This window comes from Oenanthe melanoleuca, chromosome 5, assembly GCF_029582105.1.
Source record: "Oenanthe melanoleuca isolate GR-GAL-2019-014 chromosome 5, OMel1.0, whole genome shotgun sequence".
Taxonomy (NCBI): domain Eukaryota; kingdom Metazoa; phylum Chordata; class Aves; order Passeriformes; family Muscicapidae; genus Oenanthe; species Oenanthe melanoleuca.
Window position 1 is genome coordinate 30,527,308 of NC_079339.1, and position 27,803 is coordinate 30,555,110.

At 38.6% G+C, this 27,803-nt stretch overlaps 2 protein-coding genes across 2 annotated transcripts in view; one reads left to right on the forward strand and one right to left on the reverse strand.

Annotated features, from left to right (window-relative positions):
* Window positions 1-27,803, reverse strand: part of CHRM5 (cholinergic receptor muscarinic 5) — a 47,396-nt gene that overhangs the window by 6,268 nt on the left and 13,325 nt on the right. The gene's annotated exons all lie outside the window — the stretch shown is intronic.
* The window catches only part of AVEN (apoptosis and caspase activation inhibitor), a 79,029-nt gene continuing 55,068 nt past the window's right edge, over window positions 3,843-27,803 (forward strand). The window contains exons 1-2 of the mRNA XM_056492741.1: window positions 3,843-4,157; window positions 23,760-23,940. Of these exons, the coding sequence (XP_056348716.1) occupies window positions 3,915-4,157; window positions 23,760-23,940 (424 nt within the window). The 5' untranslated portion in view covers window positions 3,843-3,914. The remainder of the gene's footprint in view (window positions 4,158-23,759; window positions 23,941-27,803) is intronic.

Sequence of the window (27,803 nt, forward strand, 5' to 3'; positions counted from 1 at the left end):
TCATTATACACGTATGTTGACCATCTGTACACTTGGCTCTCTCTCTCCAACTCCAGAGCCAGTCTAGCAGACAAAAATAGCTGAAATGCCACAGCAGTTTTAATTAATCCTATGCAAAGAAGACGTTTCATCCTGGTTCTGCATTCTGCAAAGACTTCCCCCAAGTCAGAGCTGTCTTGATGGCTGGTGCACTGGCGTTACAAATCTTTACAAGAACCTGAAGGGTAGGAACTCATTTCATGTGAAACAAAGGTGTGTGGAGCAGCTGCATGGCTGTGGTAGGTAACTGAGCTGCGAGAGAGGAATCTGTATTTCTGCTACCTCATGTGGCTCATGCTGCTTTTTCTGTGGACAGTCAGCAAGTTTTTCTGTGCGTTAAAAGCCCCATGTGACTCAATTTTCAAGCATGGCAGTATGGTAGCAGGTTTAGTGTGGCAATGTTAGGGGACAATAGGGCTGTTCACTCTGTGAAGGAAGGTGAGGACAATGCCAAGGCAGGGGGGAGCTGAGGCCTGACCAAGAAGTAACAGGATGTGGAGAAGACACATGAGAAGGCCAGAGACAGTGATAGCCCAGTGCTTGCACTGATGTCTTGAGAGGCTACCTAGAACAGAGGCTAGACAGAGTTAAAGAAACAAAGTAGGTATTTATTAAAAGGCCTTCAAAGGATACACCTTGGGCAGTACAACAGCCTGGCCATGGCTCCACCCAAAATGCACACTCAGTAAGGAGTTTTCACGCTTTTATAACTTCTGGTCCATTTACATATTGGGCTTAATTGTCCACTTACAGCTTCAGGTTATGAAGTCCTATCTTTTCAGATTGCTCTCCATTGTTTACACTTTTTGGGCCCAAAGCTGCAATGGTGTCCTTGGCTCTCAAAGTGGAAAAGGATTGTTTGGTCTAACTAAACTGTGAAGAGAACTTGCTAACACTTTATATGAATAGATGAGTTAAATACTAATGCAGTACAGAATCTGGAAAATATGAAAGCTAAAACTTAAGGCATCAGCACAGCAAGTCTGTAGTGATGAGGCAGGTCCCAGACCAAGCCAGGAAGCCCAGCCAGTACATCTGAGTCAGGATCTCAGCCAGGATTGAAGAGATAGAAAACCAGGTGCAGTTCACAAGGAAAAGGGGAGGGAGGCCCTCATTTCCAGCTTTCTTCAACAGGTCTTACCAGCAGAGCAGCTGGCCTTGGGCTTTTGCAAGATATCAGCTAAAGCTAGAGATGGTCTTAAAAAGGTACAGCTATGAATAAATATCAGGCATATGAATAAACCTTTATAAACTACACTTGCCTAACAGCTGGGTTTGAGCAGCCACGTAGAACAATTACAGATTGTTTCAACTTTCTGCCTTTTTTTGCCAGAAGATGGCACTTGCCTCAGAAGAGGGAAGACTGGAAATTGTATAGATGCTGTGGCCTGTAATGCTTTGTCTTTGCCATAGATAGCAAGTGTCCCCTCCTCTCAGGTCACACACATTCCCTAACATTAGCAATTAGGAAGAAAGACTGCTCAAACTACTTCTTGTGGATTGCAGACTTCAGAGCAACAGGAAAAGCAGAAATTGTTGTTGTTGTATTGACACAGATGTTCTTGGTTTAAACTGGCATGGGTTGGAGAAATACTGATAATATATTATGGAAATACATAATTTCTTAATAAATTTCTTAATAGTTTCTTAATAAAAATTACTGATTTTTTATGGTCATGCAAAGCATTCCCTCCCTAATGGGCTATTTTACTGTGATGTCTATAAAGCTGACAACAGGTAACTTCCTAGTATGCAAAGATCTCTTCTTGGCATGCTGATCATTCTCATCATCTTGTCATACTCTATCCTCTTTTGTTTCATAGGTCTGTGTTAACACTTTGTGGCACTACCTTCCTGTCATCTATTTGTGTATCACTCAGGCTATAAGAGCCTGTGAATGGGACTTCTGTGTGCTATGGTAACATAATTTATGTTAATTGTCTGTCATAAGAGATGATAATAATAGGGACATCAAAACTGAATTATAAAATCAAAATGCATATGTACAGTATTATGACTTTGCTATGTCTCATAATTATGAATGCATGATGTTCACACTTGTGAGTTGCAATGGAATTTGTTGTGTGCTGCCAAGTAGTAATGATATTTTTTTTCAATCTATCTGTAAGTAGTAATTAATGTGAGCTGTTAAATTTGTACATAAAGTCAGTTTACAGTTATCTGCAGGCAGATTGTTTGTGTCACAGATTAATTGCACCACAGATGCAGGCACAGCTTGGGTTCACCAGGTTTTATTAGCTCCATCTCATTCTTGGTCTGTCAGACCTGTGGTGGCTGCCATGAGTATTGCTTGGATGTCTTTGCAATGTGCTTGGGAATGCTGCTCCCCGTTACTTTATTTATTTTCTTGTGTGCTAAGCTAATTTACGGATTAGCTGCCCACTGTGCCCCAGGACTCAGCAGCCCACAACACAGGTAGTTGTGCAGCTACAGTAGTGCAGCTACAGTACAGCCCATGATTTCACAAAATGGGAGCTCTGGTCACATTTTTCTGGAATGACTCCTGGGTTTAAAAACTCTTTGAAGCCAGACTGATGCTTTAATGTGTTGTCAAATTGCCTGTGTGTTCAAGAGGCATCAGGCTAGCTGGTGTCAGGAAACTGGTGAACTTCCCTGAGAACAGCATGGGTGGCTGCTTAGTTTAAGAAGAGCAGGACAAACCAGCCGAGCACCATGGTACAAAGCTGTTCCTGTGTCTCTGCTCTGTGTCCTGAGAGGAGGATGCTCCTCAAGAGGCTGCAGTCAGCTCACGGGGTTCAGGCAGTGCAGGCATCTGTGCAACACCCTGTCAGCCTGGGATCAGCTGCTTTTACCCTCATTTGCTACAGAAAGCAAAGGTCCTGCACTTGGGTCACAACAATCCCATGCAGCTCTACAGGCTGGGGCAAGAGTAGCTGGAGAGATGCCTAGTGGAAAAGGTGCTGGAAGTGCTGGATGACAGCAGCTGAACATGAGTGAGCATGTGCCCAGGTGGCCAAAAAGGCCAATGGCATCCTGGCCTGGATCAGCAATGGTGCAGCAGCAGCGACTGCCCAGCCTGGACTGGGCACTGGTGAGGCCACACCTCGAGGGCTGTGTCCACATTTTGAGTGCTGAGCCCACATTTTGAGCGCTGAGCCCACATTTTGAGCGCTGTGTCCAGCCCTGGGCCCACCCCTGCAGGGACACAGGGACTGGAGCATGTCCAGAGAAGAGCAGCAGAGCTGGGGAAGGGTGTGGAGCACACGTCCTGTGAGGAGCAGCTGAGGGAGACGCGTTTGGTTAGTGTGAACAAGAGGCGGCTCAGAGGACCTTATTGCCTCAAAGGAAGCTGTAGTGAGGCGAGGACTGTTCCATCCTCCCTGCTAGAAAGTGACAAGAGGAAGCACTGCTGGAACTTTATATTGGGTAATAGGTAAATTTCTTCACCAAGAGGCTGGTTAGGCATTGGAACAGGCTGCCCAGGGAAGTGACAGAATCACCTTCCCTGGAAGTAATTAAAAGATGTGTACAAGTGGGGCTTATGAACACGGTTTAGTGGTGGAAGTGGCAGTGCAGGGTTAACAGCTGGACTGAGTGATCCCCAAGGTCTTTTCCAACCCAAACAATCCATAATTTATCTGGCTATGACTAAGAGCTCTATTTTGCAAACACTAGGCACACGTTTTTCTGCGTTTATCCGTCCATTGGAAGCGGCCTTGCCCTCCATGCTCGCTGGTACCTGCAGGAGGCCCGGCCCGGCCCGGCCCGCCCGCCGCCCGCAGGGGGCGCTGCCGAGGCCGCGCCGCCGCCATTTCCCCGGCCCGGCGAGCGGCCCTTTCCGGCAGTGGGCGGGACGGTGCGGCCCCGGCGGCCCGCGGCAGGCGAGCCCGGCCATGCAGGCGGAGCGGGGCGGCAGCCGGCCCCGCAGGGAAGGGGCCCGGCACGGCCGGCGGCGGCCCGGCGGCGCGCCCGAAGCGGCGACCGAAGGAGGCGGCGGGGACGGCCACGGGCGCGGAGGAGGCGGGGGCCGGGGAAGAGGCGGCGCTTACGGGCCCCGCGGAGGCGGGGGCCGGGGCAGGCGAGAGCCTCGAGGCCGCGGGGCAGCGCCGCCGCCCAGCGCCCAGCAGCAGCGGCGGGTAAGCGAGCAGAGCCCGCCCTCCGCCGCACCGGGGGAGGCGGGGCGGGGCGTGCGGGGCCCCGGGGCGGCACTCGGGCCACAACCCTCCCCTTCCCTCCCCTTCCCTCCCCAGCTCCTCCTCTCCCCGCCCCTCCCCTCCCGAGGTGCAGCCGGGCTTGCTGCTGTGCCCCCGGCTGCTGGGAGTGCCGGCGGTACCGCCCGGGACAGCTGGGCAGCTGCCGCCTCGCTGTGCGCTCCTCCGGCCCGGGACAGCTCGGGCTGCGCACTCTGGTGCAGCGTACACTGGGCTTTTCTTGCCGAAATACGTGTGTAGTTTTGCGCTGAAAAGATAAAAGTCTTGTTTGAAAAATGCATCTGAAAAAAATACATCCTCAATTTGCGAGTAGAGATGAAGAATTGTTGAGCATTTTTGGCACAGTTGTTTCAGTGGCTGGACTTGGACGATTTTAGAGATCTTTTCCAGCCTTAACGATTCTATGATCAGAAGTTGAAATGAGCATGTGTCTTGTCCAGCCTGTGCTACTCGCATTGAAGACACGGTAACGGAGCACACCTTGCATAATGGATATCTGTGATTCACTGGATATGTATTTGTCATTAATAGAAGTTGGTCGTTGTGCTTCGACCCATTATAAAGTGCTTTAGCAGATTAAAAGTAGTACAGACATACCATTGTGTACCACACCTACATAGGCACTTTCCTGTGGAGGTATTAAAATGCATTCTCTAATTCACCATGGTGTGAGATCAACACTGTGCCTTTAAAAAGAGTTTCCATTCTACTTCATTCAGACTGCTTTGCTTCTGTTAGCATTGTTGCAACATAGAAATCATAGTTGTCCCTGGATTGGCAAAGAGATTAAAATGATGGCCTAATGCTAATTGGTGTTGGCAGCACTGGGAGTCCTAATGCAGGTGGACCAGCTGCTACCCCAATTCCAGCATCATGTTGATTAGATTCACTTTGACTTTTATGATGCCGTGGCTTTAATTGAACTCACCCAGTATTTTATCTGAATTAGAACTCTCCTGCTTGTTAATTTCGTTATTGTATTTATATACATAACGCTCATGTTTTGGGAGGTGAAAGTTACAGCTGGATTGATACAGTTACCTAGAATGCTGGTCAGTGCTTTCATGTGTTATCAGTATAAATTGCTGAATTCACACTGATGTTTGTGGACATGTTTGGATCCTGGATGTGAAACAACAGCGTTCCCTCATAAGCTGCATGTAGGGGAAATTCAGCACCTCTATGTATTAGCTGGGGGAATTTCTATTCTGGACTGATTTTTTCCCAAGTCAGTCAACTCTGCAATTAAAAATTTTTCTATTGGGACACATTGCAATATATTTTGCCACTGCTCACTTTTTTACTGACTTGGATATTGTCTTCATCTTAGTCTAGCAAAGTGACTTTATTTTTGGCCAAGGCTGTTATGATTTGGGACTTTAAAAGTGGAGCAATAGCTAAGATTTTCAGAGAACTCTGCTAAAGATTGCTCAGATGTAATGTTCTTCCTGGACTGGAGGGTTTTGACTTTAAGCACTGTATGGTCTCTTAGCACAACTGCCACAAATTTCGTGTTTAGCAGCTTGGATGGGACTGGCTTCCAGCAGTCCACCCACAGCTTCACCAGCTGTGCCAGCCTGCAGCTGCTGAATTTTAGTGCTGTCTCTGAGCCAATCTCATAATTCACCACTTGTGGAGCAGAGAGGGTCTCCTCCTCCCATCAGTGTAGCCAGTGTGTATCTGACAGAGAGTTGTCCCCTTTTAATCCCAGCTCTTTAGTGCTCTCTATGTTCAGCAGAGTGACTTGTATTACGAGAGTACACGACCTCAGTGAGAGGATGCTTGTCCCAGAGTAAGTGTTTCGTGTGAGACAAGACCCTGCTGTCTTTCAGCAATGGGGGGCAAATCTTCTGATGTGATGATGTGTGAATTGCAAAACTGGGAAGTCAGGTAATAAGGCAAGGCGTGTGATGGTTTTACCATATTCTCTTTCCTTACTGTATGCTGAGATGCTAGGGTCTTCTCTGAAAAATATATTTTTTTTTTCCCAATGAAGTAGAAATTGGCATTAAATTGTGTAATATTTTCACAGCAATATTCCTTAGTCAATTGCATTCACGTGAAAGCACTGTTAGCTTTAAAGTGTTGTGTTTTGGATGTTTTAATTTAATGGCTCCTAAGCTTGCATTTGAAGCTACAGAAGGACATTATTTTTGACCTGTACAAGAGGGAGAAGAAAGTGTCATGGTGGCACATTCAGTTTGCAGTTTTGTGAGGGATGTGAAGACTGGAAACTGTGTGCTTTATGCTGCTGCAGGGGTCCTGTAATTCTTTGGTTTTAGTCTTGGGTGATCAGTTATGTTATTTGCACAGCCTGGGAAGACCCAGAAATTGCTAAATCAGTTGTCCCATCCGCAGCAGCCTGCTAAGGGAGAAGGAGATTAGGTGCTGGGTTTGTATTCATACCCTGCATGGTAGATCCAGCTGTGGATCAGAATCTCAGGGAAGAAAGCTTCATGATTTTTGTCAGCTCTTGAGAAAGGGGCTCTCTGAGTAAATTCCCAGCTCCACTTTTGAAGCAGGGTGCTGCCTCTCTCACACGTGAAATTAATTTAGAAACCATGAACCATGAAACCATATTCCTTGTGAAGAGGGAAAAGGTTCTTCCACTTGTTATGTCTTTTTGTAACTAGTATGCATGTTGATTTAACTGGCTTGATTACTGAAGATTTTGTGTCCTCCCTTCAAAAATGAATGTCTAATTAAGACCAGCTGGTTTACCAAATGGCAGATTTCTTTGTAGATCTGTCATTTTGAATAATTTTCCATTGTTTTAGTCTGCTTTAGCTCATCTATGTTATGTTAAATAAATAAAACACATTTAAAATTATTCATTTTTAGTAAAATGGGGCATCATAATGCTAAAGTAAAAGGTCCAATATTATCTCCCACTTTTAGTCTAACTCAGAATTAATATTTTATGTATGGTCAGAATTTTAAAATTGCTCTCTCTAAAAGATACAGTATATTAAAATAGAAAAAACTTTCTGAAATTGTGGATAGAGTGCTTTTATTTCAATGGTCCTTGACCACATTTTTGGTGGTGGTTTAATTTCTTTTGTGCTTTAGGCTTATTACATATGCAATTTATGAAGTATTCTTTTAGCTTTCTACTCAATGATAGACTGAATGTGCATGTGGTGCATGCTACTACTTCAGTGCAGTTGGAATTGGCAGGTCTGTTTCAATGTTCATTTCCTGGCTTTGAGCAGTATTGCAGTAAACATTTTGTTATTATTAAATGGAGTTTAACAGATGGGTCTTAGTGCAGTTTTTCTCATATATGGTTTGTTTCAAGATGGCATCACATTTATTTAGCATTTATTAAATCTTCATTCTTGTGGTCCATGCACATATAGAAGTGATCTAAGAGAACATGTAATATTGTCAGCATCAGATAAATTTCCTAATTAGTGTGAACTAACCCTTTACAATCTAAGCAACTGCAAAAAAATAGTTGAGAGGCACAGTAACAAAAGTAACAAATACAGATATATTTGATTTCCTTTAAAATGCCATAACAGAACTTGTGCAGATAGAAGAATAGATTTCTGGATCTTGGAGGCAATAAATCTTTTGACATTTTGTGTTAATGTTCTCAAAAGCAGCTAGAAAAAGCTTTAATTAATATACATCAATTTGTAAGCCGTGCTTAATTACTAATGAGGTGTGAAGAGCTTCCCTTCTCAGGAGTTTCTCTACTGTGATGGTTCAGTGTCAAACTGTTTTTTGTTAAATGGGATTCTGCAAGGCTTCATTCTATATCTGCTCATGTTCAGTTTTCTATTAATAATTCCAGGGAAGGATTAAAATATACACTGTTAAAATTTGCAGACAGTGCTAAACTGGCAGGAGGGTGGAGTGCAGAACAGTCTCAACAAATGGAAGAAACAGGCTGAATTTGGGTGTGATTCAAGGTCAAATGTAATACAAGCACGTCTACATAGGAAAAATCTTTAGCAGTATGTGACTGATTGTGGTGCAGTTTTATAAAGAGGACTGTCATCTTGACGGATGAGAAGGTATCAATTAGTGATGCCATTACATTGAAGAAGTAGTTCTATTTTTTGCAAGATTGGGACTAGCTGGGGAAGTTCAGAGGGAAGGAGTAAAGAAAGATGTAAAGAGGATATGACCAAGGAGGAAAGGCTGAAGAACCTGGTTCTTTCTCCTTTTGTTTTATTTATGTATTTATTTCAAATTTTTTTTTTTTTTTTTTTTTTTTTTTTTAATCTGAGTAAGAGGACACTTTGGACAGGCCTGGTTAGCAATGTTCCATAAAGTAGAAAGGTTGCTGAAAAGAGATCCATTTCTGGCAGGACAAGAAGAAAAGCATTATTTAGAAGGAAGAAATTTAATTGGGGCCTTGAGAATAAAATTTGTGACTGAAAGATTAGATATCTTGTAGGAAGAACATGGGAATCATGACAGAAAAATATGTATGGTGAAGGTTACTGAGCCTACTCAGTAGACCTGCTGAGTAACCACTTGTCACAGCCCTATTTTTTTCTTTTATTTTTTCAAGGCTGTCTGTGCAATGGTAAAGCATAAATGCTGTTTATACATCCAAAGTTAATTTATTCTTTTTGGTTTCTAGACAATAGAGGAACCTGTTTTTTGCAGTGCTGGGGACTCCAGAGTTTCATAATAGTCCCTAATTGTTTGGTGTGGAATGGTTTAGTGATATTTATTGTTACTCATTCAGCATATTTTACCACCTTTCCTGCTGATATAACTTGGGAGATTTGTATTGAAAGCATCCCATTACAAAGGTGAATATCATTGCTGCTCAGCAACTTCATGTTTGACTCTTTCTCTGTAACTTCCTTGGAAAGAGCTTGAGGGTTTTTTTATATTTTTGATGGTTGTGCATTTCTGTCCTCACCTACTTAAATTTGGTAGCTTTTTGGTAACAGGTTGTCTCAAATATTTTCTGTCTTAAAGAAAAACTTGACTGGCTGCATATTTGGTTAATTGTGTGAAACACAGCTTTCAATCATAATCTTATTTAGATATAATTATCCAGTAAAGTGGTGTGGATTTTATTCAGAGGAAATATAAAATGGTAATTATTTGAATATTGGAGAACTCCCCGTCATATTTAACTGAAGATTTTAGAATTTTGAGAAGAACTAAAGGTTAAGAATGCATGCATCCATCCGGGGCAATGAACCAGTGCTGTAAGGTACCAGTAGGTGGTGCAGGCAGCCCACCCCTTGGCAGCTCCCGTGCTGGGCTGGAATTACTTGGTGAGGAGTCAAGATGTGTGCACGTCATGGGGTTGGAATGTTCTTCTCCTCTGAGGGTGATGTTTTCTCAACGTACAGCACAACGTCTGAAAGTCACATGTACGTGTGCGTTATTAGGACTTGCCCCTGGGTCTTTGAAACACAGCTGTGAAGAAAAGTTATTTGTGGGAAGGGTACGCTTTGTAGTTCTGGGCTAAAAATCTTGCTGTGCTACTGAGATGAGTGATCCCAGATAGCACAATACAGGAGTTTGTTTGGGTACATCAAGTGAGAGACAGTAACTATTTCTGCTGAAAAATCATCAAATTTGTTGAAGTGATGAATTTGTTTAAAAAATTATGCCATACAGTGGTGCTGCTGTTTTTCCTTACAAATAACTGGGTAGTTTCAAAAGCCCTGTTTTGAGTTTCGAGCCAGTCTAATAGTCAGAAGGTTTCACTGTATTAAAAAAAAAAAAAATCAAACAAATGTTGATGATTGATTCAGTGGTGATTTAGAGACTTTAAAAAAGTATGGAAGAATATTTCTTACAGGTTTTCACAATCACCGGATTGAGCCTGTGTGATTCAGTGTTCTATGGTAAGGCATAGAGGGGGGGTCCATTTATTTCCCACTGTTTTTTCATGTATGCAATCCCTCTGTATTATGTGTATGTAGAGGGTCTGGGAGGGGAGAGCTGGGGTTTTCTGTTTCTTTGGTTTTTCAAAAATAAGACTTTAACTCTTCTGCAGGTAGACACTGTAGTACACTGCTGTAAAATCATAAATCTGCTGGAGCGTATAAGGAGTGTATAAGAACCTTGCCTTAAGGTCCAGTTTCTATTCCTGTTTCTCTTTCCCCAGAGGATTATTCTACATTAGAGACTGTACAGTCTCTCTCTTTAACTCTGAAATAGCCAGGGTCTTTGTCTCATAGAAACAGAGTGGTGATGCTGGGCTACAGTTCTTCCTAGGCTCTTTCACTGACCTGTTGTGAGGCCTGGAGTTTTTTTCTGATTGCCTGACAAACTAGGCAACTAGGTTTTTGCTGGCTTGGTTGTTTTTTTGATTTCTTTTAGTTGTTGGTTTGTTTTTGTTTTTTTCTTTAGTGTCCTTTTTCAGACTGCATTATCCACATTATTATGTGACTGCACATTCAGTCAGCTGCTTTGCTGACTTCACTGGTGTATTATGTTCCTGTTAATCTGTAACAAAAAGTGGCATGCCCATGGAAGCCATGGAAGTGCAAATGATTCCTTCTTCAGTATTTCTTTTTCTTTCACTTCACCCAAATTGTTAGCAAGGGTGTTAAAGGATTATTGTCTCAGATAAAATGCTTTTGTACAGATGAAATTTAAAAAAATAATTGTGCTAATGAGAAAAAGTAGTTCCTTCGATCTTTTTGGTGTGGCTTTTAGTTCAGATTAGGGTCAAGGATGGGGCTTTGATGCAAATTTGCCTTGCAGGTTACACTTGCATGTTATATTAGTGGACTCACTGGGGTTTTACTCCTGATGGAGTCACAGTTGAAGCTGTCCACCAGCTGTCTAGACAGCTGAACACTGGCTGTAGTTCACCACTGCAGACTGGATGCAAAGTTCTCCTGCATTTACTGCTCTGTGTGCACCTAAGTTGGCTCACCAGTGGCAAATTGGAGCATGTAAGGATATGATGGGCACATAAAATCATGGGATTGTAGTGCATCCCAGCAGGTACAGCCTAGTCCTTGCTGGTAATTTGGATATGTTTGCACTCTTAGAAAGTTCTAAATGGACTTTTAAAGCTTCTTCACTTCTTTTGAAGCAGAGTTAACTTCAGGGTCTAGGAGCATCGTTGTGTTGTAACTCTTATTTTTCAGAATTATACTCCAGACCAATAGCAAAATAAAATTAGATTTTAACATCTTGGGGTTTTAAGTGTGGCATTGCAGCATTGAGGACCTTGGACAATGATTCTTCACTACTTTATCTCAAGCTTCATATTGGATTTAGGGAAGCATATTCTTTAAGACTATTTAGAAAAATATCTTTCACAGGATTTCTGCCTCCACCCTGTTCCAAAACAGGATGAAGGAGAATGAGGAGGGGATGTGAGAGGTTTGAATGGTGGTTTCTAAAATGTTTGCATTCAAATTTGATATAAAAATAACTAAGAGTATTTTTGAGTGAATGCAGAGACAGATATTTGAAAACATCCATGGTATTATACCACTCTGGTATACTTATGAGACAGTTTCATAATAATGGTTCAAGTACGAAACAACATTGCAACACTCAGCATCTCAAGAGCTGAATGACAGAATAAACATGGAGATGCAATACACAGAAGTGGAGTTTTCCACACCTGGTAAGTTTGGTTCTGTTTGTGTAGAACAACATTGCAACACTCAGCATCTCAAGAGCTTGATAGTGACAGAATAAACATGGAGATGCAATACACAGAAGTGGAGTTTTCCACACCTGGTAAGTTTGGTTCTGTTTGTGTAGAATTGTTTGAGCCTTGTTTAATGTTAGGCTTTTTACAGATGTTATGTCTAGATATGAGTCATGCTCTTTTCTTCAGCTGTAAATAGGTTTGAACATAAGAACTTTTCAGGATCTAGACTTTTTTTCTCCTGGTGTTTTATATTGGTATTCTGCAACTTCAGAGAAGAGGCTTTGTTGATACTCTTTATCTGCAAGTTACATATTATAGAGGGTGATGGCTCATACCAGCTCACAGTCATATGACTAATCTGTTTGAATTACCCATAAGAGATACTAAAAATCAAGGAGAGAGAAATATTTTTTGCTGTTGAAGTTATTAAGACCGTTTCTAGAACCATACTTCATGAAGCAGTACTGTTGAAGCAGTAACAATTTTATGTAGAAACTTCAAGAACAAGCCTCTTTCTTATGTACTCCATGAGATGTTTTTACCTTTAACTGGAGCATCATTCCTGTTAGGCAAAACATTGATTTCAGAATAGGATGTCTCTCTTGGCTAATTCTATCTTTAGCTCACTCAGACTGCTGAGTTCCAGTATCCAACATTTATGAACCCGTCTTAGTATTTCATCCCTATTTCAAAAATTCTCATCCCGTACAATAAAGACTAGAAGCCTTTTTCTTCATGCTACCCGTTCTCTCAGCTGCCCTTTCTGCTAATTAAGCTTCTCTTCAGCTTTGGTAGATCTCTCTAAAGGTCACCAATAGAGCAAACTAGTGAAGAGGATTACTCTTTGTAGGAATGTTTTTTTTTTTTTTTTTTTATGAAAGAACCTTTGAGCTGAGGCTCTTCCTTCCTTAGTTTAAAGGTGGTGTGATGGGGGGAGGCTTTAGCTTTTTCCTTTTTCCCTCAAGTTGAAAAAAACATTTAGAAACTTGAACCTGTACTGGAAGAGCTCTGATACCTAGGTGAACAATAAGGAAGTAAATTGTTTCTGAGAGGCAGCACTGAAAAATCACTGAAGGCTCATTACAGTTTCATCAATAGGTCACTATGTCAATATGAAAAGACTGAACATACAAACATGTATGTCACCTCATCTCCATTAATACTTTTGTAAAAATAAGTTTTAGCTTACTCTGTGTCACTGTAATGATGGAATATATTGAATGTTTAACAGTACGATTTAATCTTCTTAATACTTTTGACAAATCAAAAAGTTCAATACACACAATATTAAATGTCAAGATTTTTGTTTTGTCTTTGCATTTGATTAGGTGTAGTCTGGAAAACAGAGCATAAAAACAAAAGGATTTGGAAGTATCTATACTGACTTGTTTAAGCTGACTGCCAAGAATTGCAATTAAGTGACTGTTACAAATGCTTGTTTTCTGTTGAATAATTGAAAAGGGAAAAAAATCTTATTTAAATTATATGAAACCCTGAAGGAGGAAGTGTAATGAAAAGTGGTTTAATTATTTTCAGTGAGACAGCAAAACAGACTCATGACCTTATCAGTATTTGTTTATTTTCTTGCCTTATTGTATCCTTTGTTAGCCCCACAAAATACTGGTTATGATACAGAAAAAAAACCTCTCTTAATAAGGTGATGTATTATTTTCAGCTCTCTCAAAATATATAGCAAAATCATCCTTGTGTATGACACTATACCTTAGAAACAGCTTGTGGGTAATGTTACAGAGCCATTATCACTGATGTTCTCTGGTAAAAAGGCAGGCAGGGGGTACAGAGCCTGTGCTGGATAGAGACAGTACACGATAAAAATGCAATGACTACTGAGGCAAAGGATTTGAGGATGGGGAAAAAAGTTCAAGCTGCGATATATTTTCTTCCCAGTTTCAAATACAAAGTGCAGTGAAGGTTTTTTTTTTCACTTCTTAGATAAGTAACCTGCCAATGAACTTGAAATAATTTTTTGTCTGAATTTCCCTCAATTCCTTTTTTTCAGTCCCTTTGTACTTTATGTACAAACATGGTATTGTCATGAAGAGAGTAGGAATGAAAGACTGACATTGTGTTATTTTTTTTTTTTTTTGGTGTGTGTGGGTGGTGATTGTGCGTCTGCAGGACACGTAGGCTGTCAGCTTCTCGAGTTCTCCTGCTGGAAGTGTCCAGGTGCTGTACAAAGTAGAATAGGTCCAGCTGAGAAAAGAGGCTAGATCTCCCACTCCAGAGTGCATAACACCACTGCATTCTCATGGGAAGTGAGAGATGCAACTTGGAATGCATTTGTGCAGAAAAGGGAATTGAATTTATTTCTACATTCTTGATAAAATGCTGTTGTTGTGCAATATGCTTCTTCAGCTATTGTATTGTATTTATTTATACATCTCTTTGAGGTGCTTTGTTTTGGCACTCTCCTCTCTTTTGCTGCAGTCCCCATCTATTCTCAGTTCATTGCAGGACAAGCAGAACTATTTTTGCTGGAGAAAATGTTGTTTCTTTCCAAAATATACTGCTTTGAGGCCAAGTGCATGGCACACATTGGTGATAAAAGTCCTGCTTCTGACTTACTTGAGTCAAGAAAGTGTGATGTTTCTACACCTTTTATCATTATGATGTAGACAGAGTCCCCAAACACATTCATCATTAATTCTCGGACTGTAGTATAGGAGTTGGAGAACATGCTCTGCCTTTACCATCTTTGAGCTATCCTACTGAAAGCTTGAAAATGGGGTGTGTGGTGTGTAGCTGCCTTTTGTTCTGGGGGAACATTGTAAAGATGCAGTGCATAATACAGCTGTATTTTAAATTACAGTGCATGTGGATTCAACTCAAGTCTATCACTTTCAAAGGCAAACACACCACAAATCAGACATTTGGCCATAATTTGATGCATTGTGGGACAACACCTTGCACAGTGCCTGAAAGGAATCTCAATGATTAGTTCTTTTTCAGCTGTTTGTTCTAGGAAAGGTGCTACTGACTTGTGTGAGGCAAGTTGATAATGGAAGGTGTAAGTAGCTGCTTTTTTTTCACCACTTGGGCATTCTGTCAGGGAGATCCTGCCTTGACTGTGAGGCAGGGATTACAATCTCTTAAATTCATATGATTGATGAATTACTGTTTCACTCACTTCTCCTTTCCTTGTATTATTGGGTTGGCTGATTTGCAGATACCTAAGAAAATGGATCAGCCTATACATTTCTCATGTAATTTAAAACACAAGAAAGAAGAAAGATTTTGATGTCTGTCAAGTGGGTAGTTAGTACTCTCTGCGTCTTTTCTGTTTTTCCACTCTATAAAGAAATTCATTGTAGTATGGGTCTCAGAAATTCTGTTTAAAACTCTGTGAGTTGAGGATAGCAACTTTTCCATGTAGCATTGCTGTAATACATGGTTATATTTTTTAGCATGACTCAATTATTTTTATAATCGGTATAATTCAATATATCTGTAGCCTGCTTGTTTGTTTCTTGATATGGGATTTTGCATTCTGGATTATAGTTATGTATTTTGCTTGCATGTCAGGCAAACTGCTTTTTATCCTTAGTATCTTTTTAATAACTTAACTGTTCATTGATTTACTATGTGACTCTCTATTGTTCCTAAAAAGTACCCCTTTTTTACTCCCCATACTGGAAATATTGTCAAATCAGGCTGTTTGTACTCAAGTTTTAGTGCTTCAACATGCCATGCCGTAACTGTAAGAATGCCATTCAGTTTACAAAATGCACAATGGCTGGGTCTGCTAGTTTGTTGATAGAGAGGTAATAGAGATGTGAGGTTTTTTGATAGCATGTGAAATTATGTTTATGAAATGTCAATACCTTAGTAATGAAAGATGAAAAATGTAGCAACTATGCTACTGACAGTGTTTCAGTGAAAGGGGTGAGGATAACAAAATGCTGTCATCTGGAATTTCTTATACAGGATAGGGTTTCAGGTTGTTGAGTGTCTCCTTTTGCAGCTTTGATTTTCATTATGTGAATATTTATGTGTTTGGAATATGGCTATTACAGTGTGTTGGTTGATCTGGAAAAGTGACAGATGTTAGCAGTTTTAATTTAAAATCAGGATAGAATTTCCCACTGTGAACCAAACATCAGTACTTGTGTATATAATGTCTAAAATGATGCCTTATGCATCTGAAAAAGGGGTCTAAAAGCAGTCACAAATGGCAAATGTTCTGAAGTTTATATTAAAAATTTTATCAATCAACATAAATATTTTTAGCTAAGGATTTTTAAAAGCTATATGACTTTGACGAAGGACATCTCTGTTGTCTACATGTATTATATGAGGAGGACTAGTAGTGGAGAATCTTTAAGTCTTTAAAGGAAAGAGAAAACAAAATTTACTTTAGAAAAAGGAGTTTAACATTGCAGGAAATTAAAACCAAGGATATGGCTTACAAGTACACTTAGCCAATCCAGCCAATATCTGCTGCCAGATATGAAAAAAGGACCTGCTTCCCAGTTTCCATGTTTCATGGCATGCTTCCAAGCTATCTAACCATTATTTGTGCTTGTCTGATTCTGCTGTGAACTGACAAAGGAGCTAAAGCTGGCAGAAGGTTAAAAGAAGAAAAGAGAAAAAAACTATTGATTAAGTTTCCATCAGTTTAGGGATCCCATTTCAAACAATCCTGTTCTGTTTGGTGTCTTTCCAAATTTTTTCTTCTTTAATTCTGTAACTATTGAAAATAGAGCAGTGTGGGTGAATATCGCTAAGCTGTTTCCATGTTTTGAAATACATAGAAAAAGAATGTCTTACTCCTGTGTGCTTTCTTTTTATACAAAATAGGTGCATTTTTAAAAGCTCTAAGCATTTAACTTGTTACTATCTCTTATCAAATGTTTTTGAATTTAAAGGTAATGTTGTTATTAAAATAAAATAAACTTTGGAGGTCTCCTTTCATGTGTAATATAGCAGAGCACAAATCTTTTGATAGGTTTTTTTTGGGGATTGTTAGTTTATTTTTTTTCTATTTTCATTGCAAAAAATAGATCTCTTGAGAAACTGTCAGGTACTTGTCCTTGCATGAGGAACCCTGAAGCTTCTTCTCATTGTTTTTGATCTTAGCACATTTGCTCGATTTTTGTTCTAAAGCTGTGTGCATGTAGGTTTGTTGGATAAACATTAGACTTGTCAATATAACTGAGGTCTTCTCTAAACCTTGCCCTTTTGAGCAGATTTTGTTCCAAGTTTATGAAATAAACTCTGTAAGTTAGAATCAAATTTTTCTCTGTTCTGCAGATGGATGCTTTGACTGAGCTTTTTACATAATTTGTTGTGGTTTTACTTCATCATTGATACGGTCGCAGAAGAAGCAAACTTTTCGGTATGTAGAAGCTTATAGCAGATGCTTTTATTGAGAAAGGCTGTCTTATCCATTGCCTCATGAAGACTAGTAAAGTAGCAATATCTTTTAAAACATCTCTTATTTAAGCATTGAGGTGAGTATTTCCCCTCAATAAATTTTGCTTTCTTGATGTTACATAACTCCTCATGTATGTTCTTTACAAGTTATTGTTAAAGCTGTTAATACTTAACTCCTTTTGCAGTTAATTTTAGAAGTGCTGGAATAACACAGCAAAATGAAATACTAAGGATTAAGTGGACTGTTGGAACTTTTCAAGCTGAGTAGACAAAGCCCCAACCTACATGGTCTGATTTAAGTTTTGACCTTCTTTTGAGTAGGCAGTTGGACAAGATGACCTCTTGCAATCCCTTTCTGTTTGGATTACTCTATAATACTGTGACATCAACACATAAGAATTGAAACCATTTCAAGATATTGTCAGTCTGTAATGAACCTTAAAAAACTTGTTTTTAGGAACAGCAGATTTGGTAAAAACAATTATCTTTCTCCAGAAGATTTCCTTAACCGATCCATAATACTAAGTGTAACTTGGTTTTGGAATAAGACATGCAACATTCACATATGTGGATCCATATGTATGCAATATATAAACTTTCTGTTTTTTGCCAAGTACAGCCTATACATAGGAACAATCATTACTCTTACTGAAAATGCTGTAACTTCTGTGTAACTTTGTAAGGTTTTCTTGAAACCTGTTATTTTCAAGACAGAGGCTCCTATTTTCTGTTTGTACTCATATTTTTGACTGATGTTTGTAAGACAAAAATCAGCTTTTTAAAGTTACTGACAATTTGAAGGTAGAAGAGCTGCCAGCTTCTGTGCAGGTCCATGTGACAATTTTGTATAAATTGCTTGATGAGTTTATATAGTTGCCAGCAACATTCATATCATTTTCAAATCATTTCCCCTGATTTAAATAAAAAATACAGTTGATTTTCTTTTGGAGAAAATGCATTAGCTTGGCAAGTTTAGAAAATCAAAAATCTCATTACCTATAGACAGCAACTGGACAAACTTCCTACAGACACTGTTTGCAGAATGGGACTCCTTAGAGAAGAGAGGCAAAGGGTTACATTGCAGTTAATGCAACTCTACCATGTTTTCCAGTTAGTGCAGAATGAGTACTGAATTTATAATGAGACTGTTCTCACAACAACCCCATCAAACATCCTTTAGTTTGGAGTTTTAATCTAAACCAGTAGAGTGAAATTTTAGCTAGTGGCTTTGTAGTTTGGAAAATCCTGTATCTAATGAGCAGCACATTCAAATATGCACTTTCTGAAATAAATAATTACTTGGCAGACTTTACCAAGAACAAAGTCTTGCTAACCTACAGTTCATGGTTATTAAGTTTAATTTATCTACAAGTCAACAGTTTTCAAACTGGGTCTCTGAAAAGCACAGTGCAAAACTTGAGCAGTGTGTGCTAGATTGGTTCGTTTTGCCCCTGGAAGGCTCTCCTTTGAAGGACCATGCAGCTAATCATGTACTAGCAGGTCATGGAGGTGTTTCTGAGAGGGCAGTGAAGAGTGAGGATTTATGGATTCTTTTCTAGGTCTTTAAAAGAGAAGGTAATCCACCATTTAAATCAGTAGTTGCAAACAATGTAACCAAGCTGTTTGCCTGTACCACACCTTTTTTTTTCTTCCTCTCTTAGTGAAACTAAGGGAGAGATTTAGCTCCTAATAGAAGTTCTCATTTCAATTTAGTGAGGCGTAAGATTTGTGCAGAATATGTCTATAGCTTTTGGAAATGTTAATAGTGATTTGTGAGAAAGTTGCAGGACACCTTGTAGCCCTGAATCTTGATCATGTTTAAACCTTAAAGAGTGCAAAGAATATTTTGGGAGGTGGGGTCCAGTTGAACAGCAAGTTCTGCTTCCAGTTACCATAGTTCTTAAATAAGTCTGTTTTTCTTTAATATACCATACAGTTCATTATTTAGAGAGTCCAATAAATTTGCACCACAATAACCAGATGATGCATTCCTTTGTCAAATAATTGCTTACAAGAAGAGGGATGGATGGATATATATATATATATATAGGTTGTAATTAGTTAAATGTGTAAATTAGGAAACTTTTGAAGATTTTTATGCTATTTTTTAGCTATTGTGAGGTATTAGCCTGTCAGTCATGGTAATACATAAATTAACCTATCAAGGGATTCTCCTGTACCTTTTTGAATTTAAATGTAAATAAAGTGCATTTAATGACCACTGTTGCTAAAAAATGAATTATTTTTGAGATTGTGTATCTGTAATGTACTAAAATAATTCCTGGTGTAATCTCATTGCTCTTGTTTGGTTACACTACCAATAACTTTGAACCATAAAATTAAAAGCAAATGTGCCTTTCCAAGAGCAATTTAAGTCATTAATGATTGTCTCTAACATCAAAGAGTAACAGTCTTAACATTTCCACTTATGTCTGCCCAGAGGAACCACTGAAAAGTCAGTATCAGCTAAGCTGCCTTACTAATTTACATGCATACATGCCTCCATATGCATATTCTGTGGAACAATTTAAGGTCTAGAGATCATGAACAGCTTTGTTGCTTAATTATATATGGGTTTTTGACCCTTTGACTTAGAAGTTCTTTTTGAAAATCTGGCCTTAACAGATGCTGCCAAAGTAAGAATGAGGAACAAAAGATAAATTTTCTCTGTGCATACACCTTGGTATTTTAAATATAAATGAGGAAAAAGATATGTACTCATTCAGGATGCAGTTGATAGTCTGAGTCAGATTCAACCCAGAGAATATTTTCATTTTTTCTTGCTAGCCTTTTAGCCTGATGAGAAGAGAAAATGGGATTGAGACATCTAGATAAGCTTGAATGTCCTTGCACTTGACCACAGCTGCACAGCAGTTTCCACAAAGGGAAGAGGGAATCAAGACAGAAGTTTATTCAAGGAATTGGTGTGTGCTGCTGCTTGTTGTGAGAGCAGCAAATGTAGGGAGTAGACAGTGGTTGTGAATGTCCATGAACATGCAGGACTCCCCATATGGCAGTGACTGTTTATTGTGACTCTGAGTGGATACATATGATGTCTGGGGTATTGTTGGTGCATGTCCCTAATAAAGAATTGTAAAGATTAAGGAAATGTGAATATGTTGTATCTGCAATAGTAAAAACAGTAATACAGAGATTAAGTATCAAAGGGGAAAACTAGCACTTGATCAATATAATTTTGAAGAGTTTCTAAAGATAATTTGGGAAGGAAATGAAGAAGGCAAATAAGAGATTAACAAAAAAGCTCAAATTATGTTGACGTACTGTAAAGGGACATACTGGGAAGAGAACTGGGAGGAATGCTACAAAAAAAGTAAGAACAGAAATCTAATATTGCAGAACACTATATGATAAGGAACAGCAGTTGGCCCAAAGAAAGGAAAGCTGAACATCTAACGTTTCTTTTACTGTAGGCTATTCTAAGTACTGACAGAGATAAAGAGTCTTGAACTTTTCCTACAATGTTATCAGAATTGAACAGGAAGAAGGCTATGAACTCTAGCTCCTGTGGCTTCCAAAGGGTAATAAGTAGAGTTTTAGAAAGTCTTAATGGAAGCCATGACTTTTAATGCACTTTGAGTATTGTTTTGTTAAAGGGCTGTGAGCTCAACAGTTCTTGTTGAGTGCTTGGACACGTGTGCTTAACATGCTAGGACTGATTGCACTTACAGTGAAGAGAAGTTGAGTAATTGAAGCGGGATGCAAGAGGTCACTGTTGCACTTTCTCCATTGTGTACTTCAGCCTGGGTTTGGTCCAAACCACTCTGGGTTCCAGGGAAGTGCAGAAGGATGATCCCAGGGGAAATTACTTGTTCAGAACAATGTTTTTACTTCATTTAAACAGCTTCATTCCTGAACCACGTGCATCAATGTGTTCTCATCTGTAAGAAAAGTCAAACAAAAACCCACTTCCCTGTATTTTCTCAATACCATACTTTCCCCAACCCTGTATGTAGAATTAGTATACTAAAGTATTTCTTTGCTCTGTTAGACTGCAGATTGTGGTCGTTTGTGCTATGCACTTTGCTTTCCTTTGAAGAAAAGTGCAGTCACAGACTCTCATAAAGGATGAAAATGGATTGTTCGGCAGAAGACCACAAATTGTGCAAGTTCCTCTGCAGGGGAGCTTGGCCCTTTCACTGTTGTTTGAGTGCTTTGGTGTTTATGCAGAATACTGTGCACTTTTTTTTTTTTTTTTTTTTGTTCTTCTAATATGCAAAATAGTCTGAAAGTTACTTTCCACACTTGGAAAATTTCAATGAAATGTGCAAATGTTGATGCATTACTATCTGGAACTGAGGCACAGCAGATAGATGCTACACCTCCTGTGGTATCATGTTGTGTTAGAACACTAAGCAATAACATGTAGATAGTTTAATTTTATTATTTAAAGGCCTAAGTCCTCCTTACATTACTAATACTTTTTTAAAGGTTGTTATCTGACTTGTCTTCTAGAATGTGTTTCAGCTTGTATCTTTTATTATTTGACAATGTAACGAGGGTAGTTACTTTATTTCATTACACCTAGGACAAATGTGTGCTTTGTACTGATGAAGACTCATTTTCAGGAGGGTGGGTGACAATGTTAGTAGCATATGGTGTAGCTGAATAGGCAGCTAAGAGAAAGATGGTTAAGGTGTATGTTTGTGATTTTCTGGGTTGTTACTTCATAGCTATTTCATGTGAGATGATAGAAGCAAACTATTTTCTGAAGTTTCACTGATCAGTTTTTTAATGTATTTGAAAATTTTAACACATCTTTAAATTGATTGTTGACTATTCAATTGTGATTATTTGTAGTTTGGTTTTGTAGCTTGGCAGTGCATCATGTAAGATTTTCCATTAAACATTTATTGGAAACAGAAGCAGGTTTTTATTTGAAGTTAACTTGTTTCAACAGTACGCCTCAGGACGGTACTTGGGGAACCAGTTTGCACAGCTGCTAATGCTCCTGAGAATTTGTGGTTTATTTCTTGAAGTTAACTATTTCACTTCTAAGAAGTGAAATTTCCTCGAGGTGCACTGTATAGCATAGCTAGTAACAGAATGTGAAAAAGAATTTAATCTGGTTTAAGTGAAAACATTTGTGTCCATATTAGTTTACTGGAAGCTTGTTGAACTTTGGAAGTTGTACTCCTGAGATTTTTATGTTTACTGCTGAAAGGATCGAATTTGTCAAAGAGATCCATAATAATTGAATATCTATAATGTCGTAGTTGCTTAAGATGATTCTGATCTTTTCTTAAAAATAAAGTACAAAACTGATCTATCTCTGTAGCACCATTCTTGCTTTGACTTGCGAATCGTATCAGCTCCAAGTTATGGGCAGTGAATTTCTCTAGGTTTGCTGGATTATAGCAAATCATTCATTTCACAGGCAAAGAATGGAGAAGAAGTAAGTTTTTTGTTTTGGTGTAAGTGGATTTGGCCTTTGTTGTGTTATATTACAGCTCTGCCTCAGTTTCCAGTAATGTAGTTGTCTCTTCCTCCACTTGCTCACATAACCATTTACCTACAACAACCATTTTAGTATATTTATCTGGTGAATACAAAGAAAAGAGAATTCACCAAAAAATTGCACAGAACCAGTGAGAATGCACAGAATAGTTTCTTCTTTTTTTGTCATTTGTTTGACACCTGGGAGTGCATTTGTGTAGTTGCGACAGATTTCATCTCTTGCCCATTGAGTGCTCCTCCCTCCAGGAAGCAAATCTTTCTTTTTGTGAAACAACAATCCTTTTAGCTAAACCCCAAGCTCTGGGAGCGCTGCATTTATAGAGAATTCAAGACAGGGGAGACTTTTTCACAGCTGTTGAGTACTTGTGGCAAATGCCTATTTTGCTTGTATCTTAAGTTGACTCTGCAATGAATTCCCCTTTTGACCCTAGGACTTTTTAACAGGTTAAGATTAGTAGATTGGCTACTAGCAGAGTATTTCTTTTTTATGCCTATTTCCATAAAATGGCTTTCAAGAAGGAAATGAAACTTGATTAATTAGTCCATATTACTTGATTTAAGACTCTACAGCTGGTTACAATGGAAACTCTTACATAAATCACCATTTTCAAAGTGTTTTTCTGCAGAATGTATCTTTTCCTATTCCACTCTACATAGATTTTTTTCAGTTATCATCTGTATCACTGCAACACTTGGGCAGAGACACTTGGTTTCAATTCTTAGTTCTACTCCCTATCCATTGCTCTCAGTTTTTTGAAGAAGGCTATTCATTATGAATTTTCAGAATAGGAGAGAAAGTATTAGAACTTGTATCAGTGTCTCTGCTTGACTTCCTGTAAGAGCTGAAGCTTTACTCAATGCTTTTAGTTACACTCTTGATGAATTACATACAGTTCACAAAGATAGTACCACCTAAATGTATGTGGGGATCCAGATGGATTTGTCTTTCTGGGTTTTATTTCTGTAGCTGTAATTGTTTGTATGAGTGATTGTTTAAATACAGAGCAAAATGTTGTAAAGTGGCAATGGTTTAACTGTCCATTTAAATGTCTCAGGTAGAGGAGGATGATGATACCGAATCACGGCATGAAGAAGAGAAGGAAGAAGTGAAATGCTATTCAAGAAGAAAGGTATTTTCTAACTGGAGCCGCTATGAGGATACAGAAAAAGAGGGACAGAGTGAAGCTGGGGAGTCACAGAGAGGAACAGACTTCAGTGTTTTGCTTAGCTCGGCAGGTAAGCATTTTCCAATCTGTAGGGTTTTTTAGTTATTTAGTCATATTTTGAGACATGACTAAGTCAAGGCTGTTGTCCTTGATGATGAAACTCCACCCTAGAATACCATTCCTATCTGCCTCAGTAGTATTCCTTTTTTTGTGCAAGAATAAGTTTCTGAAGTTCTGTTTCACATGAACATTGCAAACTTGGGCCTAAGTTATCAGGTTTTAATCACAGTATCATGAAATGTGTATTGACTTCTCTGAATCTTGTGTTGCATGGCAAACGATGCTGGAGTCAAGGCACATAGTGTGGACCTCATAAATGTGTATGTAACCGATTCTGGGGAGCAAAGTAGATATAGTAATTCAAAACTTTTTAAATCAAGAGACCTGTCCTGAGCTGCCATATCGCCATGGTTCAGCTTTTTAATAACTTCGATAACTCTGTAATACAGAATGTCTTTAAAATGTCCTGAAGAACAGTACTTCTGAACTGAGGATATAACAAAATAGTATTTAGTTCTACTAGCTCATATTTTTCATGAGTTATACTTCAGCACATTTATTACCTTCTCATTTATTTTACTCTTTAGATTCTCTTAATGCCTCAAATGATAATATTGAAAGGTATTCATATATTCATCCATTTATTAATTCTAAGTCTGATTTAAAGAGTGCTTTATTTTAAGATATCTTATGATTGTTCTCTACAGTGAAATAAATTGATGAGAAACTGTAATGGAATAAAGTACTTTCTTTCAGAGGAAGAAAAATGTAACTTCTAAACAATAATGCAGATTTCTTGGAGTCACATAAAAAGGTAGCTTGTGTCAGCAGTGTTCTTTGTTCTTTAGTTTCTTTGGCTGATGTGAGAAAACTGAGAATACAGTCACATTTATCGTAGTGGTCTGAGAAGAAGCTCACATATCTGCTTCATTTGATAATTGCGTTGTTAGTATATTGCTGTTCAGCATTCTGAAGATGCAAAATGAATCCAATTTAATTGCAACGAGCAGTTAGGGAGTACAGGAGAGGGAGTGGAGTTAAATTTCCATTAATACAAAACCTTAAAAAAGTCTTAAAATCTTGTGGTTTGCTATTAATACACAACTATGTAATTATTACAGCCAGTTAAGAATTCTTTGGCAACAGCTCAGATTAAAAACCTGATCTCCTGTGTAACGATTAGGTTCCTTAATATTGAATGCAGGTTCTTAAAGAGAGTGTCATCCTTCAAGATAAAACTTGTAATGTAATAAAGACAGAATTAATGCTAGTAACAGTTAAATGGAGAAATTACTGATGTCCAATGAATTAAAAGTCCTTGGTACTTATTTGTTTTATATGATGTAAACATGCATTCATGTGTAATTCTTTACTTACAATCAACCTAAAATAGCAAAATGAGATATTAGGTGATATGGATGTCATGTTGATAATTAGGATTAGATCTTTTAAATCTAATGTATAAATATTACTGTTGCTTGAACTAAGAAGGGAACAAAGTTATGCATAATTACACTACATTTTTATCATTAGTAGAGGAAGGTGGAAAGTGGAAGTCTGAGGAGGTGAAAGGAGTTTGCAGATACTTGCAGAGAATGTAAAGTCTTTAGGGTATTTTATGTTACGTCTTTCAATAGCTTCTGAAGACAAACACTGGGATTTTAAGTTTTCATTTATAGTTCCAGCTTTCTCTGCCTCATGCCAATCCCTAGTGCAGCACTGATTCTGTCTTTTCAATCCAATATTTCGGCCTGACTAGCCCTAAACTGTCTCTTGACTGCATGTTGTTTGTCTTCTGTCAGCCCTTGCCTGCCTAATTCTTCTCACCCTTCTTTCTGTTGTTTTTTCTTCTTGTCTGTGTTTCTGATTCCTGTTGGTGAATCTTTTTCAGTCTTTTGTTGTTAGCCAGCTCCCTTCCATATGTATTTATTAAAACAAATCATTTCAAATTCTGTCTGAGACAGAATATTTGTCCCTCATTCTTTCTAGTCCCGGTGATCCCCAAGTCTAATTGTTCTGCTTGTTATTGCTCATTTGGTTTAATTCACTACCACATCTTGTTAGATTTCTCTTAGTTTCTTTCCTTGTCTAGTCAATCCCAGTTTATTGTTTCAGGCTTCCAGTTCTGGTCTCCATTATAAACTGGTTTTTCCATCTTCTCTCCATGTTATCTGTCAGTATACCCTAAATTCTACTCAAGTTACCCAACAGTATAAAGTGACTGACCATTGTTTTCAGCTCTGTTAGGGATATCACCATAGATGAGGCTGCAGAAAAATGCAAGGCAGCACTTCATGCTCAGTGTTTTACCTAAAGCCTGTTAAACACAGACTTGTCCTGCAGTGGAAAATCTGACTCTCACTCAAAACTGAAAGTTAGAAGAAACTTAATTCGGTTGCCTTGCACATTGGGATGACATGCAGAAGACCACTGAGGAGGTAGATGCCTTGATTGTTAAGCTTCAGAAGATCTTGTAAAAATTAGATACAAGCTCTGATTTCTAGAAGCTTGTATCTTGGCTAAGTCAGGTCAGATTTTTCACAAAATGTACAGTGTGTGCCTCTTTCATACAAAATCATTGTGCAGCCTGACTTCCAGTTACTGATTCAGGCCAGGAAAACGGTTGCAGGTTCTCAAGAAATGAGAAATGTCCAAGTCATTTTCTGGGTGCCTTTATAAGGTGATGGTAAGGGGAGGATAAGGAAAAGCCACCTGAATCAGATGATAGACCATGAAAATTTCATACTGAATAGCTAAAAAGGCATCTGTAAAAAGTCTTAAGGACTGCCAGGTGGCTTTGATAACAGCTGATGTCACTGGCCTGATGGAGCTTCTTTGTTAGGGCTTATTATATTTCTGTGAAAAATAGGAGTCCTGGGTTCAGCTTAAGTTTTTGAGTATGTTTATTTTTTCTAGCATTTTATAATTTATTTTTTTTTTAGTTATCTCAAATATAGCAAACTTTTCTGTGTTGCTTTTGTCTAGATATAAAATACAAGTCCATTGGGAAGCCTTCAGGGAATGGGTCTTGAATCAATTTAGTAAAAATGCTGTTGAAGCATAAAGAACAAGAGAAGTGGAAGTGATAGGATAACCTTACTTTGCAAGCAGAATCTTGCCATGTTTGAAGAGCTGCCCTCATTTTTTGACAGATGAGGGTTAAGTGACCTACAGCAGACTTCAGTTGTTCATCAGCTTTTTGGCTGTGAGTAGATTCTTTAAAAGTCTATTTTTAAAATATCATTAAAGAGCTGATCAAAATTATTCAGGCACTTGATTGCTTTTCTTTAATTGTGGTAGGCATTAGCAGTTTACCAGCCAAAAATTGCCAATATACAGGCCTCAATAACAGTATTTGGATTGCAGGATGATGATTATCAAGATGAAAAATATCATTTGGACATGAATTTTTCCCATTTGCTTTTTTAGGCCATGGCTGAATAATTCTGGTGCATTAAAGGTTAAGATGAGAAATGCTGTGCAGCATAAAACTGGGATAATGGTTTTGATATTGTAAGAATACATATAATTTATAATAATAATAATACATATAATTTCTGTAGGTACCTAGCAGTTGAATACAATAAAAATGTAGAATAAAAATCCAAATTCAATGCAGCATAATAGTAGTGAACAATAGTTATAAGAATTATGAAGTAACAGTTACACTCCCTTCCTTAAACACTTGATCTGTTTTTTTAACATCTTTGTTTTGGATTTCTGTTTAATTTTGATGTGTCTCTTGCAATACATTCCTGCACTTTTGTCATTTGCATGGTCACTACATGCTTGAGAATTAGAAGTACACAAAAGACCTTTGGCCATCTTGGAAAATCTGAACAGATAAACTTGTGGAGCAAGGCTTGCATTAAA